Source organism: Pholcus phalangioides, unplaced genomic scaffold (genome assembly GCF_987345545.1).
Source record: "Pholcus phalangioides strain wild (caught in Gottingen) unplaced genomic scaffold, Ppha-v1.0 ptg000039l_1, whole genome shotgun sequence".
NCBI lineage: Eukaryota > Metazoa > Arthropoda > Arachnida > Araneae > Pholcidae > Pholcus > Pholcus phalangioides.
The window spans coordinates 30,727,244-30,742,442 of record NW_028301625.1 but is presented as its reverse complement, the minus strand read 5'-3'; the positions used below and the strand labels follow the sequence as shown (position 1 = coordinate 30,742,442).

Below are 15,199 nucleotides of genomic sequence, written 5' to 3'. Positions count from 1 at the left end.
GTACTTTACTAACCACAGTTAATGACACAGAAGGAAAGTTGCTTTCACGATCAGAGGAGATTTCAACTGAGTTTCTGTGAAAACTTCATAATTGGTTGTATAAATACACTAAAGAGCCAAAAAAACTGGTACACCTGCCTAATATCGTGTAGGGCCCCCGCGAGCCCGCAGAAGTGCCGCAACACGACATGGCATGGACTCGACTAATGTCTGAAGTAGTGCTGGAGGTAATTGACACCATGAATCCTGCAGGGCTGTCCATAAATCCGTAGGAGTAAGAGGGGGTGGAGATCTCTTCTGAACAGCACGTTGCAAGGCATCCCAGATATGTTCAATAATGTTCGTGTCTGGGGATTTAGGTGGCCAGCGGAAGTGTCTAAAGTCAGAAGAATGTTCCTGGAGCCACTTTGTAGCAATTCTGGACGTGTGGGGTGTCGCATTGTCCTGCTGAAATTGTCCAAGTCTGTCGGAATGCACAATGGACATGAATGGGTGCAGGTGATCAGACAGGATGCTTACGTACCTGTCACCTGTCAGAGTCGTATCAGGGGTCCCATATCACGCCAACTGCACACGCCCCATACCATCACAGAGCCTCCACCAGCTTGAACAGTCCCCTGTTGACATGTAGGGTCCATGGATTCATGAGGTTGTCTCCGTACACGTCCATCAGCTTGAAGCAATTAGAACCAAGACTCGTCAGACCAAGTAACATGTTTTCAGTCCTAAACAGTCCAATGTCGGTGTTGTCGGGCCCAGGCGAGGCGTAAAGCTTTGTGTCGTGCAGTCATCAAGGGTACACGAGTGGGCCTTTGGCTCCGAAAGCCCATATCGATGATGTTTTGTTGAATGGTTCACACGCTGACACTTGTTGATTGCCCAGCATTGAAATCTGCAGCAATTTGCGGAAGGGTTGCACGTCTGTCACGTTTAATGATTCTCATCAGTCGTCGTTGGTCCCGTTCTTGCATGATCTTTTTCCGGCTGCAGCAATGTCATAGATTTAATTTTTTACTGGATTCCCGATATTCACGGTACACTAGTGAAATGTTTGTACGTGAAAATCCAAATTTCATCGCTACCTCGGAGATGCTATGTCACAGCTCTTGTGCGCCGACTATAACACCACGTTCAAACTCACTTAAATCTCTATAACCTGGCATTGTAGCAGCAGTAACAGATCTAACAACTATGCCAGACACTTGTTGTGTTATATAGGCGTTGCTGATCGCAGCGCCGTACTCTGATTGGTTCCATATCTCTTTATTTGCATACGCATGCCTGTACCAGTTTTTTTGGCTCTTCAGTTTAGTTCAGAAGAACGAGTCAGCTAAAAGAATAATTTTTTGAGAAGGACAGAGTGAGTCACTTCACAAGGCTTGTTGATGTGGGGAAAGATAAAAAGGTATAGATAAAGTAGGAGTACTGATAAGGACACGAATGGAAGACCCCATGCCGATTAGAAAATCCGGTATTGTCACTTCAACAGTTTGGTTATAGAGAACAGGTGTTGAGAAAAAAAACAATGTATAAACTGAGAAACATTTACGAAGATACAATTTAAAGAAAATAGTTTTTGCTGAGGGGGGGATTTACCTTTCATGAAAGGAGAAGTGATCAAAAATTGCATAGTTTCTGCAGTTGATACCCTTGCAGAACTTATACTAGAAAAATATCGCAAAACCATGGTTAAAATGCTGCTAAGAATATCCCTCTTAGTGATACTACTGTTGCAAGATGAGTTGGATGATATTGCGTCTTCTCCATCAAGAAATCAACGCTAGAAAAATTGAAAACGTGTATATTTTTCTTTAGCTGTAGACGAGTCCACAGATTATGCATTGGTTTCACAACGTGTATATTTTTCTTTAGCTGTAGACGAATCCACAGATCATGCATTTGTTTCACAACTCATAGTTTTCGTGTGTTGCATAGATGCTGATAGACAGAGGAATTATTTCTAACACTTATTCCATTAACAGGCACTACAACTACTACTTCACCAAACACCAACTCTGGCCATATCGCTATATTGCAATTTACTGCCATTAGTAAGATGGGTTGGAAGCGAAGGCTCTGTCTATCGGTGATCGCCTCAAGTTCGTTAGGGAAAATATCTTATCTATATCCTCCCTTGGGTTCGAACCCGGGACCCTGATAACAACCTTCATGATGGTAGACGAGCATCTTACCACCATGCCACTGGGGCACAGGCACTACAACTGGAAAAGATATAATGGTCTTATGCACTTTGTGGAGTCGAACCAAATGGAACTGAAAAAAACTTCTCTGTGTGGCTTCTGATGGGGCACCATCGATGTGCAGAATAAAAAAGGGCTTGATCGCCCTCCTTAATGCAGATTCCCATGTTCTCGATTTTGTTCATTTTCACTGCTTAATTCATGCGGAAGTTTTATGTAGCCGATTGAAGAATGTCCCAGATGTCATGGAAACCTTGCAGTACATTGTTATAGTTGTCCAAGTTATTAATTTTTTGATATCAAAACCATTAGCTAAGCACCTTCTAAAAACGTTTTCACAAGATTTGGAGATTTGGATGCTCCTTATTCAGAGCTGCGGATGTATGCTGGCTAAGCCGAGGCAAGGCAATTTCCCGTATGTGGGCGATATTCGAAGAAATTAAAGCTGCAATTTCATCACAAAATCAATCACCAATTTCCAAAACTATTTGAAGATTTCAAAGTAATCTCATCCATTCATAGTTGGTCTGTTTCAAAAACTCAATGATCTAAACGTATGCATGCAGAGGGAGAACATAATACTGTTTGTGATATGTGTGTGAATTTTGGTGATAGGCTTCAGTCAGAAACTGACCTTGTTTCTTGAACATGCGTAGAAACACATATAGTCAATTTCCAGAAAATTGGGAAAAACTTTGGAGGATCTGAATAAGACAGAATACTTAATTGTCATTCCATGTCTTAAGGATATCATGCTACAATTCAATGAGCGTTTTGATTTTCTTAAAGACTATGCTTCACTGTTTGAACTAGTGTCAAACCCTTTTTTTTCCAGTCTGTTCAGTAGAGAAAATCCAAACAATAAATGTTGATAGCATCAGCCAATCTGAATCAGGACTAATTGATTTGCAGGCCTCCAGAACAATAAAATATTAGTTTGAAAATGAAAGTTTGGCAGATTTTTGGGGTTTGGATGATTGTAAAACATTTCCTACGTTGCAACAAGCTTTTCATTATAAAATGCTTAGCAGTGTTTGGCACAACTTATTTCTAGCAAATGTGTACTTTTTCTGTGATGAACAATTTGAAGAAGACAAAATCAAGACTGAGTAATGAACATTTAGAAGCATGTATGAGAATTGCTATCAGCAATATTGAAATAGACGCCAATGGCATTCTGAAATAATTAAAATAAGTGTCAAGGTTCTCACTGAAAAGTAACTGTTCAGAAATGAAAGGTATTTTAATTTTAAGATCCTTCAATCGAAGGGGGGGTGGTGGTGTGTAGAAACATTTTATTCATTAAAAGTTCATCCTATCGACCAGAGCCGTACGCAGAGGGATCGTGCCCCTCCCTTCAAGCCGATCAAAAAAATTTTAAGGAAAACAAATATTTTTGTTTTTCAAAAGTTAAAATATCGAAAGAAAATACCTTTTACGTGCTATTTTATTCAATTTCTGTTACTAGTACTTGGGTTACTAGTTCATTTAAATGCTTTTTGAATGTTCTTAAAATTTCTCTAGAAAAATTTCCTTGTGCCCCACCCCCAAACTTTTCGTGCCCCCTCCAAAGGTCAAATGCATGTTATTTGAATGAGTTGTATTAATTTTGTATCAAAACAATCATTTTTCTCTTGATATATCTTTTTCATTTCATTCATTCTAATTTTTATTAATCATAATACTTATATATAATCATTCTAAATTTTTGTAAATTCTAAATTTTCATAAATAATGAATTTTCATTGATTTTCATAAATCCTGAATTTATTAATTTTTATCCATCTTCAGTTTTAATTTATGTAAATCCATCTTTAGTTTTTTTTTAAGTACGAAATAATTTTTTCCTTTTTTTTTAATGAAAAAAACTGATTTTCCCTCAGCAAAATTAGGCTTTCGAAATCTGCTTCTCTGTTGAGGAGAATCCGCAGCATTTAAATTTTTTTTCTTTGTGTCAAGATTTTTCAGTATAACCCAATAATTCTGCATATTAGATTTCAGTTTGTTTTGCAAAATGAATTTTTCTTCGCATGCTTCAAAGTTTAACAAAATACCCTGTGTAATATGAATTTAAAATTTTGATTTGTGTACATACGCAACCACAAAAGTAAATAATTAAAGAAGGTAGAACTCTTTTTCCTTTTTTAATACGAAATTTTGAGTTTCAGAAATAGATTGTTTTTTCATTTAAATTTTAAAGATTTTATGGGGGGCGATAATTTTTAGGTGCTCTTCCCTAGGTGGTGATGGACATAAATGGTGCTTGTGAAGCGAAAAAGGTTGAAGACCCCTGCGTTAGGGGTTGAATTTTCAGAAATCCTGTCTTAGTAGGTATATTCATCATAAAATATAATACTAACCAAATTTCATATTCATTGCTTCAGTGGTTTCAGCACTGCGCCATGATTGTGCCATATAACTTTTGAACCGCCTTATAACCCCCTTAAAAATTGAAATTTGAAAATTTGCTCCTTAGCGAGTTATAATATAATAAAATATAATAAACATCATAAAATAAAACAGCTGACTAAATTTCATATTCATAGCTTCAGGGGTGATTGCTCCATATAACCTTTGAACCCTGCGTAGGGGTTGAATTTTAAAAAATCCCATTTTAGTGAGAGTACATTACAAAATGAAAATGCTGACCAAATTTCATGTTTTTCACTTCAGCAGTTTCGGCTCGGCATGATTTTTCTATATAACCTTTGAACCCCCTTAGGGGGTCGAATTTCAAAAAACCCTTTCTTAGTGTGGGTTTTCATAAAATGAAACTACTGACCAAATTTCATATTTATAACTTCAGTAGATTCGGCTTGGCAGTGATGAATCAGTCATGTCATTCATTATAAACTAGGAATAACAGTGGGTAAGTGGAAGACAAACATACTGACCTGCTACCTATGGTCATATAGCAGTCCTATTGATCCGATTCCATGCCAGCAATCCTACAACCAAGTCTGTCGCATACTAACTGCGCCTTTATTCGGTCCAAGCTTCACAGATTTTACATGGCCCGGATCTGTTAAATCAGTACACCTACAAGTTGAAATTGAAACTAAACCCAACTATAACACTCCCCCCAATTTAAACTAACTTTAAAACACTAACCCAAACAAAAGGAGCGTAAGGCTCCTGCTTAAATTGTATCTAAAGAATCTAGCCTTAAAACTAAACAACTATGCCTCACAATCTCCCTACTCGTAAACTGTTGACCCAAGCTTTTCTCAGTTCTCTTTGATAGATCGAACAGCATCAGTTGCTCCATGGGACAGCTCCGTCCTTTTCTCTGTGGCACAATTCACACATCTCCCTCTCGTTACATCCTTTTTTCTTGTGCTCTTCTCTCCCACATCGTTCCTTGTTGGTACATCTTGCAGTTCGGTGCCCATATTAGAGACACTTGTAGCACTAGCAGGGTGCTAGGAACTCCTTTACTTGATGTTTCCACCACCCGAGGTGGACAAACTCCTTCTTTCTAAGGAGGATGAAGTCATCTCTATCGACTTCCATGACGCTGTGGTGAGTCTTCTAATCTCTTAATCTTATTCATCTCTCATCACTCTCTCCCACACCCTACACTATGATTCTTGGTTTGTCTCCCTCTCTCTCTCTAATTTGACATTTCTTGTTCAGCCTGGGTTTCTCTGTGACCTTGTTTTCCAGTTTGTACCATTCATCCCTTTCCACTTTGACCAGCACTCCATCCCTGACATTCTCCATCCGATTCACTCTAAGCCCCAGTTCCACCGGGTTGATCTCACTCATAAGATCTATTTTTCAGAAGGCTGCCTCTTTTCTTGCTTTTATAAGTATTTTCTTTACCTTAATCTTCTTGACTCCATCTCTCCCACCTCTGTTTGGTTTCTTTTCCAATGTCTACACCATTTCATTCAGCTTCCCATACTATGTCCTTGGCCACCTTGCTTTTCTTTTTCTCTGACTCATCAGGGCTATAGGTAATTTCTTCCAGGAGGTATTTCAGTTTTTTAATAGTTCCCATCTCTCCACTTCATTGATGATTTTGTTTCAGATTTTGAATGGTATACCTTGATCCATAGTTTGAATAATGTAATTTGTATAGAGTAGAAACATTTTTGATACATTCTAGCTGAACAATATTATTAATAGTGTTAAATTATCAAAAAAACCTTAAAATGTACGAATTAGCATTTTGGTATTTTCCTATACTGACAATTCATATTTGAAATAGCTCACTTATTCAAACACTTGTTGGATTCATTTAGCACTGATAGGCTTTTTATGAATTAGATCATAGTTTTGCTGGTTTCCGTTCAACAATGGTAATTTTTTTTGTCAAACTGAGTTGCTAAAAAAATAAATCTAACGCAAAAAGCAAATTAAATTCTGACGTACGTTTTAGCATACAAAGCGTGCTATTTTCAGAGAAAGAAGTATTTGTTTTTTATCAAAAGTCGATCATAGAGAACCTGGGCATATCTTCAAGACTGACTTGATCGATTTTATTGGTTTTGTCCAGGGTTGGGTTTAAACTGGTTTAAACCACCAAAGACAGTCAAAAGCCTAAATTAATGCTTTTGGATAATATTTTGATCGCAGTAGGTTGATAACATGAGTAACTTTTTTCTGTTAAGTTTTATTTTTAAACACCAATTTATTACAATAATTAAAACAAAATATTACTTATTTGCAATTTCGACACGCAAAGAGTCTACTTCACCAAACACCAACTTGCTATATTGTAATTTACTGCCATTAATGAGATGGAAATGAAGGCGCTGCCTGTCAGTGGCTGCCTCAAGTTGTTAGGGAAAACATCTTACCTATATCCTCTCTTGGGTTCGAACCCGGGACCGTGACAGCAACCTTCACGGTGTTATCACCACGCCACTCGGGCGCACACAAAGAGTCTAGCACAGATATAATTTTATGGTCCCCATTTCATCTAAACTGCTGATTACTTGTGTTACAATTTACTAAGCAAAATAGAGCTGTTTATTCAAAATATAAGTGATATAGGAAATTCCAGGTTATGTTTTTGGCCTCAGAAACTTACTCAGTATTGAAACAGTCAAAAACTTATTGTCAATGTTACCATTCTTTCTTTTTCGCTTGGAATAAGTTAGATTTTCGTATGCATCATTCGCAATCAGCACTGTTAAATTAAAGGACATTTTAGTTCTCCAATTTAGTATTTTGATTGCTAGCTACATTCTAAATGTTATGCATAATAAGGGTATCGTTTTAAGTGTGTCTTAGTGATTATTTAGATCAGTGTTTCCCAAAGTGGGCAATATCGCCCCCCCCCCCTGGTGGGCGATGGAAAGGTCCAAGGGGGCGATAGAAGTCACGGGTATAATATAGGATCCTATGGGTTCGCTTGAGTTGGGGGGCGATGAGAGAAAAAATTTTCTGAAGGGGGCGATAGAACAAAAAGTTTGGGAAACTATGATTTAGATAATTTAATAATAGGAATCAATCTTATACATTTTTGGCATAAAAGAACTTTTTAAACACCCATCTGTTATGGAAAGAGTGCAGCAGATGGTTTATATCAATACACATATATGAGCAATTGGAGAAATTTTTGATTAAGAATTTCATAATGAAGAATTATCAAATAGTTCCATAGTTTTTCCTTTAGCGTTTATACTATGCTTTATTCAAATTGTATATTTTACATGAAAAAATACTCATATATTGTCCAAAATAATTCTGTAGAGAGCATAAAATTATTTTACAATCTACATTTCTTTTTGCATTGCTCAGCAGATAGAATGGTAGTATGGCAATTTGAACCAGATGTTAAGATTGAAAAAAACTGCATGCATAGTGTGCTGAAATTACATCAGAATTTTCAAATTTTGAATTTTTGCCTTCAAATATTGGTTGTATGACAAGTTGGTGGAAAGAAAGTCTTGAATGCTTATAGAATTTTTCAAACTAAATTTGTGTTCATACAAAAACTGATTTTTTTCCCTCCATATCTCTTTGAATTATCTAAAACATTTAAAAGAAATTTGAATTAAGAAATTTTAACATTAAATTAAAAAACTCAAGGGGAGCTGGTAAAAGTTCTAATTATCCAAAATTAGAATTAACCACGTTTTTAATTATGAAGTTTCACTGTATTATGTAATTAAATTTTTTGACAAAAGTTTTCCCTTATTTTTAGGATTTGAGAAATGATAGTCACACTATTGCTGAATTAGCTAAGATGAAGCAAAAGCCTGTAACATCTGAAGAAGGACGAGCTATGGCAGAAAAAATTAATGCATATGGATATTTGGAATGTTCAGCAAAAACCAAAGAAGGGGTTCGAGAGATTTTCGAAACTGCCACACGAGCTGCTCTTCAAGTACGATATTTTTATATAAATTCTTCGATAAGATTATATAAATTCAAATCACATGTAACAATTTTAAGATTAATGAATTTTCTATATTAACACATTTGCAGTGGGTTATTTTTCCTAAAACTTTTATAAGTTTTATTCTTAATGTTTAAATGAATAATTATATAATTATTACTACTTAATGTCTCACTTATACAGGGTGGTAACTATCAACTGTCCAATAACACACAATCAAACACGTGATTCGTTGTGAAAAACTAATGTGGAAAAGTGCTTTGTTTCTTTTATTTGACAAATAATGAGTTAAAGCACTTTAAAAATTGATGACTTCACTTTATAATCCTGCCAAATTCATCGAACATGCACCAAACCCATGGAAACCCAGCAAATTAACCCATGGGAAGTATTTTTTTTAAAATGTTGAATCCCCACAGATTTTTGAAATTTATGCATTTTTTAAATAATGATCAGATATTGAAGTTTCAGGGTCATTTTACTAAGACGTATAAATATTCCTATAAAAATTCAGAATTTTTTTGCAGTAGTTTTTAAATCTTAACAGATGAGCTCAAAAACTGCAATTTGGGAGAATCACGCTCAAATTGTTTTTTCTTGTTCACATTTGTACTACGATTCATTATTTTTTAAATTTTATTTTGAAAAACAAATTAACCTGATAGACACGAAATATTTTTTAGTCTTGTTTGAAAAATCGACTTCTGGGGTCGTGACACCCTTTAAATGAATAAAGTAAAGGTAATAATTTTCAGATGATATTTTTTGCCAGTTGTAATTTAAAAATTTTGGAAGATTCACATTTTGCATCATGGTTTTTGATTGTAATTCTGTAACACAATTTACTTGATTAACACAATAAGCTTGTTGAATGAAATCGATCAGTTACAACAAGCATAAATAAAGCCTAACAAATACAATTTAAAATTTTTACATCGTCTCATTTATGTTATGAGTGTATGACACAATATTCAAAACCATATTTAAGAAAACAAGCAGTAAAGAGGCGGCTTTCATTTTGACAGAGCTAAGGGGGAGGGCATGAACTTTTGGGGAGGGGAATCAAGAAACGGAATATAAGAGCATCTTGAAAGGGTGGCAAAATTAGTAGTGCCTAGGGTGGCAAGAGCCTGAAGTCCATCTTTGCTAAGAGGGGGTGCCCCATAATGAAAATTCATCTGAAAAAATGGCCAAATGTGATGTAGACTGGAATAAATTTCAAAGTCGTGACAAAATATTTTTCATAAAAAAAGTAAAGTATATTTATTAACATTTCAGCACGATAAATATCAATTGCAATCACAAGGAAATCAAAAATCTTCATTGCAACATGTATAAATCTGTATGAAAATATGACTTGATGAATAATCAATAGAAAAAATCCAAAACCACTAATTATATTGCATATGCCAATTCATAAAATAATTAGTTTGATTAAAAGCTTCTGAATCATTGTTATTCTTTTTCCACTCATCAAACCTTCGTTAAGAAGCTACCATCTCTCATTAAAGCTTTTTAGGCGTAAAATTTTTGATGAAAGTTTCAAATGGCGCAAAACATATTGCTCTGTTTTATTGACCAACGTGTGATTTAATTCAAAAGCCTGTAAAATAAACGATTGTGCAGTAAACAATATGCAGTATATGCACCTCTCCTCCGAACTCTTCACTAAACAGTGAAGGAGAGCAAATTACCACAATATGGCAAAAGTGTTGGTTGAAAAAAAAATTCAAATAGATCTCACTTTTGGCTAACACTTTACAAATGTGGTGATAAATTTGCCAACATAGTTTTACGAAGGTAACATGTAATTACACGTAGCAACATGGTTATAATATTACACTAAATGGAGAGAAAAAGCACCAATCTTGAAAGAAGACCAAACTTGGCTTCTAACGGGATGGAATATTTCAGTTAATTTTCAAGATGTGACAACCCTCTGCTGACAAAGAAATGTACGTTCGCTGTTTGGCGTGTACCTAACCGTTAGAGAAATGACATGTCACAAAATTTAAAAACGTTATAACTCAACACACAACTTATTGCTCACTCAGCATCAGATTAACAGATCTTGTCGTATAGCCCAATGGGCCAGGACGAGGCTTAGATGATCATAACTCACTTAATAGTCGTCTGATCCAAAAACTAAAAAAACTTTTCCATAGTATTTTTTCACAAGTAATCACTTATAATTACTGGGTGGTCGATAGTTACCACCCTGTATAAAGTGATATAAAGATATTTCAACATATGTGTAAAATGAGAATTCTTGTTTTCTAATGACAAAGCTTATTTTGTAAAAATGAGAATTTTCATTTCCCAATGTGAAGGGCTATAAGCTAATTTACGTTATGTTAAAGAAATTAAATGATATTAATACAATAAAATTTAATTTGTGAACTAATTCAATGCATAAGTGAGTGTATGTATGTTCACACATCAATTATGAATTTAAAGAATGTTAAAAATATATTTTTAATGCAATTGAATATAAAAACCCTATCAATGAGATTTTCAAAAAGAAGTATAAGACAAATAGAGGAGGCAGGGTTGTAATTTTAACCCTCCAAAAGTAGTAAAAACAGTGTTTAAAACCCCAAAACTTTGCTTCAGTGATAGCTTTTTCTCAATGAAATCAATTTTACCATTAACAAGTCATATGTTTGCTATTGCAAGGATAATTCATTCCTGGCCAAAACTGATACGACCCTGGGCTAAAGGTGGTTTCACGATAGTTGAAGCTATGAGAATTGGTTGCTGCAAAAAAAAATTGAAAGACTTTATGTGCAATAGCGGCAAATAACTTAGATTTTCAAGAATTCATATATTTAATTAGGACTCCGGTTAGCAGCAGCAGTTTGAGCAGTTGGTAGGACTATGAATCAGGGTTTAAGCTGGATGAAAAATTCCATTGGGGAAAAGCTTTAGCAAAATGCTACAATGCTAATGTAATGATTGATGGTTGGATGTCTACTCGTTTCATACCTCCTATATGCATTTTTGCGAAAGTGGCTATTACTTCTTTCGCATTCTACGATTTTCTTTCGCATTTTGCGATAAATGCGACCGTAGCTTAAACCCTGCTATGAATTGGCTATCAAAAGTTGATGGTTCGAATTCCACTCATAACACTAGTTTTATTTCCCTCCCCCTTTAATTAAATCTTGTGTTTTGGATGGTTATATTGATTTATTTTTTTGTTTTTCCATGTGTAGGCCTACTCAAAGCTGTTATTAACCCCTTTCAGTAACAATACCAAGATTTCAGCCACCCCAAAATATCTTGTCTTCTAAAAATGCCTTGAAGTTGTTTTTACTATAAAACGTTTTTATTTCTACCTCCAATCAATGAATTTGCAGTGGGCGGTGTCAGCTCTTGTTTAAGGTTAGATAAGAGAAGCGAGAAAGAAATATACACACACAGACTTTTGCCAACTCTTCGGATTTAGGCGGGATACTCCAGATTTTTCATCCTTCCTGCTCCCCGGATTTGTTAAAGTTTCTTCTGATTTTGGCAGAAAATTAGATTTTTACGCGACCTTTTACGCTGTCGTGACATCAATGACTGCCGTCGTTGTTAGGGGAAAACACCCATAGAGGACAGCCGTGGTCATTTCCATCGAGCAGCCATAAAAAAAGTCTTGGTGACTGCATTTAAGCAAAGACGTGACTTTGTTTATGTAGCGTTTATCAGCAATCATCAGGGGGAAGCCCTTGGTTGCCGAAATTCCTGTATAATCGTTATTGTATTCCATTAACAGCCATGCGGTAAACACAAGTTGGTTTTTTTTAAAGCCCTGAATAAAAAATATTCAAGTCACAAGTTTTTTCATCAGCAGCTTTGTATTTCGAAGTTTTTAAATTGTTTTCTCCGATTAAATATGTCTTCAGAAAGAAAATATAAAACTTCAAGCTATATAAAGCTAAATATAAAGCTTTTAAGAGTTCATATACCCAAAATTATCAATCACTGATAGCATCCACGAAATCCAACACATGTTTTACGAACAGTATGTAGATGTGATTTCTCTATTCTGCATGGAAAAACTTGACACAGAATTATATTCTGCTCAGGGGCAATGCAGAACCTGCCTTGGGGGGAAGGAATGAAACTTTTTCTTAATTGATTAAAAAAATTTTTTTGATCGAGTCTGAGTGCCAGGGGGGGGGAGCAGGGTGTACCCCCCTTTTGAGAATCTCAGGATTTCTGGATTCCAAAAGTTGGTACGTCTGCACACAGTATAAATAATACAAAAAATATTTCTCTTCCTAGAAAGCCGCACACACATCATGGCAAGTGGTTTGTATCATAGTGAGAAATAAAAGCAATGGTAGAGGAAATTTTTTTGTTGTTGGGGGGGGGGGGGGAAGAAAGTAGTTATCAGCGTGCAATCAGAAAAAAAAAATCTTGAAAATAGGTGGCAATTCAGTATACATTCATAAGAATTATATGTATTATTAAATAGGTTATTTTAAATTTCAAATTTTTTACCCTTGCTACCGGATATTTGAAACATACACATTTTCTTCTAGGTGAAAAGGAAGAAGAAGACGAGATGTACCCTTTTTTGAAACTTTTCATATTTACTTTTTAGTCTGTGCTAAAAGCTTGGCATGTCAGAGTGCCTCATATGCAAGTTGGAAATTGAATGATGTCCCTGATGACCGTCTTCCTTATGGTTATTTCTTATGTGTTGTGAAATTTTTCTTCCTTTGTAGAAGGCCTGTGATGAATTTTCATCTCCATACTGCCATTGACACTATCAGGAAACAAGCTGTCTTGTGTGTGCATTTATTGAAGATGTATGTCAAAGTTATTATAACTTTATTCATTAGTATGTTCATACTTTAAATAAGAGAGAATTTTTTTTTCTTTAGTTCTATATATGCTTTTCAAAGAAAAGGCTAAAATAAGGAATTTTTTGGCGACTTAAAATTAATGGAGTTGGAATTAAAATTAAAGTTGTGTGTGTGTGTGTATTTGTGGCATTTACTTTTGATAGACAATATGAATATATATATATGCTATGGTATACTGTATATATATCAGTTAATGAGAGTGCACTAACCCTTTTTTTAAATTAAAATTTTCTTTTCACAACAAGTATCATATAACTTAAATCTTTTTGTGGCATTATCTTGATAGCTGTCAAGTGAAAAAAGCTAACTTGGTAAATTTTTTTTAGCTACTTGACATTTGAAAATTAAATTTAAGCGCTCAGAAAGTTCAAAAACATATCTGAAACATCAATATATGATTTATCAAAATTAGCAAAAGTTGTTAAATTATACAATCACAGGTGTTGATAAATGTGTGATAATGTGTTAGTTAAAAAAACAAAAGTCTCCATATTAGAAAATCTGTTTTTTGCGTGCACTTCTTTATAGATGTATACTGTCATAGATAGTCCCCCCCCCCCTTCTAAAGGAAATGTGCTATTTTACGAAGCATTTCTTATGCTTTTGAAATTTAATTTTAATAAAATATGAGGGATTGCATGACTTTTATGGAAATGTTATTGAAAAAAATTATTTGGAAAATCCACACACACATTCACGCACTTATACTTCAAAAAACATGCTAAATCTTTTTTGTATTTTTCTACCCGTTTGGAAAAACCTCTTTTTTATTTGTGTTTAATATTTATAATGTTTTTCAGCCATTGCTATATTGAGTTCTGTTATCCATTTTTAAGGTGTAAACAATGTTTTACGACTTCAATTTTTTCAACTGCTTTTTTCAACTTCATTTCCCCATATCATTTCTCGAAAAAATCGATGTGTGCAAATTACAATTTTCTTTATTATTGTAAATGCTTTTGACCTTGTTTTATAGTTGAGCCTTGTGCCACTTATTTTGAATCTCATATAATTTTCATACATAGTAAATTTCTGAATGCTTTGAAGTTATGTCATGGATTTTCAAGTTTGCCTGAATAATTGAATGTATAATTTTAAGTGTTGGTGGCTTCCCTTTTATGTAGTACTTTCATTGCCATGATGTATTGTTTACCCTGTGTAAAGATTTAGCAAAAAAAAAAATAAATAAATAAAAGTTTGTTATATTCTTAAGGGTGTATGGAAATCAAATATTCACTTCATATTTGTAAACTGTTATTCATAACATTGAGCATGCAGCTAGTTGAATATTTACATTGAGAATAAAAATAGAAATGATTGTTTGCAATAATATTGACACTTTTGATAAGTATTAATAGTATCAATCCAGGCTGTTACCATAAGCAGATATTTTCATCCGCATGCCAGTGATAGTATGTCATGACTGGGCGCCCAAGTGGCGCAGTGGTAAGATGCTCGTCTTCCACTATGAAGGTTGCTGTCAAGGTCCATGGGTTCAAATCCAGCCAAAAGAACACCAGAAACAAGTTCTTTGCCAACTGAGCCTGGGGCGAGACCACTGATAGGGTTCACCCACAGGGTGAACGTAACGCCTTCATTTCCCACCCAACTTCACTGGTTGTAAATTTCCGTATGGTGATATATGACCGGAGTTGGTGTGTGGTAAAGTAGTATGGCATGACTTTATGGGAAAAGCTGATCAGCAGACTGCAGTCATCAGTACACTGATGTAATAAATTAGCAAAAATGAGCTTGTTAACGTTTGTGTCTTTCGGCTTTGAGAGACC

General features: G+C 34.9%; 1 protein-coding gene across 1 annotated transcript in view; it reads left to right on the top strand.

Annotated features, from left to right (window-relative positions):
- LOC149065831 (ras-like GTP-binding protein Rho1) overlaps positions 1-14,624 on the top strand; it is a 29,980-nt gene extending 15,356 nt beyond the window's left edge. The window contains exons 4-5 of the mRNA XM_089254081.1: positions 8,359-8,541; positions 13,086-14,624. Of these exons, the coding sequence (XP_089110207.1) occupies positions 8,359-8,541; positions 13,086-13,124 (222 nt within the window). The 3' untranslated portion in view covers positions 13,125-14,624. The remainder of the gene's footprint in view (positions 1-8,358; positions 8,542-13,085) is intronic.
- The last annotated feature ends 575 nt before the right edge of the window (positions 14,625-15,199 follow it).